The 6,715-nt window shown below is 42.9% G+C and overlaps 1 protein-coding gene across 8 annotated transcripts in view; it reads right to left on the reverse strand.

The window, feature by feature from the left end:
- ATP13A3 (ATPase 13A3) overlaps positions 1–6,409 on the reverse strand; it is a 213,599-nt gene extending 207,190 nt beyond the window's left edge. For all 8 annotated transcript variants that reach the window (XM_078772426.1, XM_068105924.2, XM_068105923.2 and 5 more), the window contains exons 1-2: positions 6,071–6,409; positions 599–684 (exon numbers count right to left, since the gene is read on the reverse strand). In XM_078772426.1, coding sequence (XP_078628552.1) covers positions 599–658 — 60 coding nt within the window. In that variant the 5' untranslated portion in view covers positions 659–684; positions 6,071–6,409. The remainder of the gene's footprint in view (positions 1–598; positions 685–6,070) is intronic.
- Positions 6,410–6,715: the final 306 nt, after the last annotated feature.

Below are 6,715 nucleotides of genomic sequence, written 5' to 3' on the forward strand. Positions count from 1 at the left end.
TCAGCAAAGGACTTCTGTGACTCACTGGGACTGACACAATCTGTCAATTTCCCGACCCGGATCTCAGTCAACGGAGCATCTTCTCTTCTGGACTTGGTTATGACTAACTTCCCTGAAAATGTCTGCTGCTCTTCTTCTGCTCCAATCGGCTCATCTGATCATGTGCTTGTTAAAGTGGACATCTCTCTGACCATTCTCAGGGAGCCTCCTCAGCGTCGACGAGTCTGGCATTTCACTCAGGCCAACTGGCACGGTCTTCAAGCAGCCATCAATCATCTGGACTGGTCTCCCATCTCTGACATCAACTCATCCTGGGAATTCTTCCAAAGTAAATTGCTCTCTCTCATGCACAGCTTCCTATAGAAGTTTGTGAGCCAATTTAAGTAGCAATCCTTATCTTGCACGCGATATACTTGAGGATGTCCGACACACGGCCGTTTCTACGGGTTTCTGTGCATGCGCAGTGAGCAATCTCGGACGGATTACGTCATTTCGAAAGTCGCCTATTGAATAAAGTCTCAAAACAGGTCCATCCTTCCACCCACCAAGATCATATCTACATCGAGGCATTAAATTTGCCTTCAGTATTAATACTCACCATTTCGTCCTCCCTGCCCTGGTTCAGGAGGGCGACCTCGACCTCCCCTGTAGCTCCCATCTTGCCTTGTTTTCCAAAAGCTCAACCTTGAGGGGAAAAAAGCAAACCAAAGTAAACATCTGTCATGACCCCAATTAATAACCATAAACAGGACCAATATTGTGGCTAAGTGGGAGTACACTTGTTATGGAGCAATCTAGTCTGGGTTTCTTGCATACGTACTTACTTTTGAGTTGTGCAGTCTGGGTTTGAGTCTCAACCCAACTATAAACTGCCACTCTGGTACTTTGCAGTTAGGCCATTGCATGAAGGTGGTGCACTATCCATCGGATCGACATCAAAGGTCAGTGCAATAGTTTCATATTTGGTTTAATTAATCAATTTAGTTTCTCTAAACATATATTCATCGCTGTTTTCTTAAATAAAAAAAACTTTTGAAATAAATTTGAGTGTATTTTAGATGTGTATTGTACCCTTGTTTTCCCGCCCACTCGCTGGTGCTATGGAGAACATCATGTGACCCTTTGAAGTCATCCCGAGAATGCTCTGGTATCCACGAGTGTATCACGGAAAAACTGCATATAGCACCCATTAATTTAATAGTAGTGTAAAATAACCTACATGAAAACACAACATTGACCAGGATTGGCGTAAACCCAGAAGTGGCGTATTTATAATAATCAGCAATTCAGTTTCGAATAAATGTCCTGCTGGTGTGATCTAGATGTTGAATATATGACAAACATGTCAAAACAAGTTAAATTTACCTCGTGTAATATGGCCTCAAAATACTCCTGCAAATTCTGACCAACATTTTCACAAGCTAAAGGAATCTCTACTGCACCACAGGAGCTAGGAGCGATGACGTCAGGCCCTGTAGTGGTTGTTGTTTTGCATCTACCGAACACTGAATGTTCAGTGATTCACATTTAAATTTTGGTTCACGAGTTATCAAACAGTGACCACTATATTCTTCATGGGTGTGTGTCTGTTTGTCCGCACACAATAAATATGATTTTCTCTGCAACCGTTGGTCAGACCATCGGTGCAACTCAACCTGTATAATTTTTAATAATTGTGACGTCATAGGTCACGTGGTTCGGCCGCCATCTTGGAAAATCGTGCAAGGTAGATTCGCGCAAGGCAGACAAAAGCATCGAACAACAAAAAAATTGTCAGAACTGAAATTATAGTGAAACAGTTCTCTGATGACATCCAATGGAATTTAGCCCAGATAAGTGTGCCAAATGTACATTCATGCAAGGTAGACAAAAAAAACGGATAACATAAAAATCGACCAAGATACAACAATGCAGGAGCTAGACAATGAAGCATCTTACAAATACCTGGAAGTAGAAGAGGGCCACCAAATTTGTCATTAAAAATGTGCAAAACAATTGCCAAAGAATACCTGCGTAGAACGAGGCTAATCCTGAAAACATATCTCACCCCATGGAACAAAATCAAAGCTATAAACCAACTAGCAGTACCAGTGTTCCAGTGCAGCTGCGGAATAGTAAACTGGCCACAAGTGGATATAAAAAAAAACCGAGATACCAAAACAAGAAAACTCCTCACTATCCACAAAATGTTCCACAAAATCAGCGCATCACCAGAATGTACCTGCCGGGGAAATAAGGAGGTGGCGGCATGATGGAACTCAATGAAGTGCACACAGAGCAACAACTGTAGGATCAGCAGAGTACGTGAACAGCTCAACAGACTACCAAATACAAGTTTTGTACAAGCATGAACACAACAAACCAGAAAAGATATCTCTCACTCACCTTACAAAAAACTTCCAACACAACAGGTGTGATTGGAAGATGTCACACAACAAACTGAAAGAGCAATGCACACAGCCCCAACAATTTGCAAAAAAGACAAAATATATATAGAACATGAAATACCAGCAGATAAATAGTGACAACTGGGAGAAAGACAAAATAGCAGGAAAATATAAAAAGGAGTTGGTCAGATTGGGGATAGACAAAGAAGGATCACTGGAATGGCTATGAAGAGGTCAGCTCCACTGGGATGGAGAACGAATTGATCATTATTAATGCCCAAGACCAAGGACACCAATGGCTTTAAAATGATGGCGTGACTGAGTCAATCGGACAAGTGTAGGTTCTGCAAGGTAGAAACAGAAAGCATGCGTCACCTCCGATTGAGGGGTCCAACAAATTACCCAAATGTACCCAAATGTAAGTGAATTTACCCAAATGTAAGGTTATTTTATGCAGTAAAACGTTACGGTGTGTTTCTTGACGTCCAAGAAAACGAATGCGAACAGAATTTTACAAATTTTACCGGCCCGATCGGTGGCAGCCATTTTAGGCCAGGGGGACATGACTCGGTATACATCTGCAGGATTAATTAATTCGTGCTGAAGCGACCAAGGTGGCGGTAAGTTTACCCACATAGGTTGATCCTAGACATTAATGAAGTATAAATATTTGATCAAAGTTACACCCTACTTTCTTATTATTTATATCAGAATATTGTGGCATATTTACCCAAATGAAAATCAAAAAAATTGACGATTTACCCAAATGAACGGCAACCAGCCAAGATTTACCCAAATGACGATCATCTCACACGGAACTAGTCACACAAAGTGAAGTAAATATAAATATTTTATCAAAGTAACACCCTGCTTTCTTATTATTTGTATCAAAATGATGTGGGATATTTACCCAAATGAAAATTCTCAAAAATGACGATTTACCCAAATTTACCTACCCCTAACCCTAACCCTAACCCTAACAACAACAACAACAACAACAACAACAACAACAACAACAACAACAACAACAACAACAACAACAACAACTATAATCTGGTGCAGAAAAAAATGCACAATGCCCTATGGGCCATACACATTGCCCATTGCCCACCTATGGGCCAACCTTCCTTTACGTAGTCCGACTTACATTTGAGTACATTGTGCTTTCATTTGGGTAAATTCACTTACATTTGGGTACATTTGGGTAATTCGTCGGACCGTCGATTGGGATGTAAAAAAGAAAAACTCATGTCAGAGCAGCTGCACACCCAAAGACACAGCAAGGTTAAGGTATGTCGAGTAATCCACTGGCACATCTGCAGCAATTTCAATATCCCCGTTTCACAAAACTAGTGGAACCATGAACCAAAAGCAATCATTGAAAACAAGGACGTCATGCTCACGTTTGACCTGACAACCCCATCGAGCATGAACATAAAAAAGAAACAAACAAAGCACTGCGATCGGACATAGTACTCAGGACAAAAAGGAAAATACAGCTTTACTGATTGAGACATCAGTACCCAGCGATTTTGGCCTAAATAATGCAGAAATCAAGAAAATGACCAAATACCAAGACTTCAAGAATTGAAGTGAAAAGATCGTGGAAGCTGAACATATACACACACAAGCTCACATATACACACACGAATACTTTGAGACCAGATAGATCTCCGTTCAATCTCTTGAGGCCCACGCACGTGTGGGGAAAGCTGGCAAAACAACTAACATGCACACACACACATATACACATACAGATATACTTACACATACATATATAAACACACACACACACACATATAAACACAACCACACACACACATATAAACATACATATAAACATACATATAAGCATATATATATATATTGTTGCGGATTTGTAATTGTTGTAAATATCACCCTCTGTAAGTGTAATGAATTCTTGTAAATATCTCCGTGTTGTGTGTAAAGGTCAAAGGTCGTCCTCTTAGTTACTCCATATACATACATGCAGGCCACCATATACCCTTCTAAATAGTTATTTCCTTATTATGTGTATTAGTTTAAGGCTGTGTTTCCCATTAGTTGACTCTGCATTGCATCAAATTGAAATAAGGTAGAATCCCTGTCTAGTGCAAAGCCTCAATTGCCAACTGCATTCGCCCTCCATTAAACACGCGGTCGGTTCGGAGAAGAAAGGCGTGTCTCCACCCTCGTCATCGGAAGGAGGAGTGAGCCAGCCCTTGCCGACCAATCAGGTACGAGGGGTTTGGCTTGAGAGGGCGGAGAAAGAATGACCGGGAAGGTTCGCGAAGGTTCGAGGGTGTGGCCTATATAACCCGTCACACGACACCCCACCAGAGATGATTGAGGGAGAGAGATGCGTGCAAGAGTTCAGTGAGAGACTGCATGGTGAGAGAGGTGAAGAACGAAGTCATTGAGGGAGCCAGAGAGTGAAGGAGCCCGAATAGAGAGCTCTGGGAAAGGAGACGCTGTTCCAACCAGCCTTGCCACGACAAGCTCCGACGTGTTGCTGCGAGCATCCCGGCCGTGTGGACCCGAGTGCGGAGGGGCGGCGGCTGCTCACTCCCGGCCCGACCATTCTCCTGCTCCAACTGAACCTTCCTCTCCTTCCAGCCATTCGTTCCTGCCTTCATTCCCTGTGTAAGGCTGATTGTCGTCCGTCTTCTGTGTTGTCCTGGGGTATAAGTAAGACTGTTTAGGTAAGTTAATATTGCACTGTGTCTTCTGGTCCTTCCATCCTTTCTGTCTTTATTTTCTTATCTTTCCTTCTCCTTGGTTACTTTTCATTGTGTACATAATAGTTAGTAATAAATTATATTTGTTCTTCCTACTTTTGCCTTCTTCTTCTTCACATCCGTTCGTCTTTGAGGTTTCCACATTGAACACCTGTGGCGTGATTTTGGCCAATGTTTCCGAATCGGGTTAGTGAATGCTAAACGACTCGAACTTCGGGGTGCTAAAACCGCTCGGCAACTAGTCCATCTAAAACCGGGGTTCGAGCGGGAGTCCCTCCCCTGCTTCGCGGTCAGGAGTGGCACTCAGGTCATTGGGACTTTTCGTAGACCAAATACCCTGGCTGCTCCCGACCGGAAGGAGCGTTGGGACCCCCAGGACTCACGTCGGTCAGTCGCGGACAAGGGGATTGATCCCCCCTTGATAAGGGGAAAAGGGGCCGACGGAGATCCGTAACAATATAGTACACACACACACACACACACACACACACACACACACACACACACACACACACACACACACACACACACACACACACACACACACACACACACACACACACACACACACACACACACACACACACACACACCCCTCGGAGCAAGACTGAGAATAAGAAATCTTCACAAATCGGTCCATGAATCATGATCCCTTACTGAAACAGAGGTGGATATTTCGGGACCTGGAAGGACCCAGTTCCACCTTCTGAAACCGGCATTTGACATTTCTTGATAACAACCAACGACACATACAATATACATACATACGATGTATGTATGTATGTATGTACATACATCATGATAATGTACATACATAATATGTACATATGTACATACATCATGATACATACATACATACATACATACATACATACATACATACACACGTGGCCAGAGGTATTTTTTAATCGAGGCCTTCTCCACGAACCCACAACCGTCACTCACCTACGCCCAGTCGATGTCAGCTGTACGGCATGGCGGACACTTCCGATCACCGAGTCTTGTTCGGGCTGCAGGCCGAGCTCACAAGCTCTCATACACGAGTCGGACCTCTGGCTTAACACGGTACCACGCCGGTCTGTCAGCAAAAGGAATCCGCCGAACACAACCTTACTCACTCACACCGTATTACTCGTTCAATCTCATCACTCACTCACTTCACCCACGTTTCATTCTCGTTCGTCAATCGTTATCACTCCTCATTCCTCAATCTCGAGCTTGCCTTTTCGGACAAAATTGTCTCAATTTGTTGAATAGCTTAATGAGCAAAAAAAACTCCGCAGTCCAAATAATTTATTGTTGTGGATATAATTCCGAAATAAATGAACACCAAACGATCGCTTCAAGGAATCTTATCCTTTATCCACCCGTCTTTCTCAGTGACGTCATCCCTCTTGTTCGTAGCTACACCGCCATTTTCTGTGACGTTACCTCTCTTGTCAGTGGCTACACCGCCCTTCTCAGTGATCATCACAAAAGATGCATATAACATAAACATGCAAAATAAACATCACAAAAGTCTAAAGTTAGGCGCGATCTGTACGTTTGTTTGTATGTCTGTTTGTTTGTCTGTTTGCTTATCTGTTTGTA

This window comes from Myxine glutinosa, chromosome 2 (genome assembly GCF_964187855.1).
Source record: "Myxine glutinosa chromosome 2, kmMyxGlut1.1, whole genome shotgun sequence".
Lineage (NCBI taxonomy): Eukaryota > Metazoa > Chordata > Myxini > Myxiniformes > Myxinidae > Myxine > Myxine glutinosa.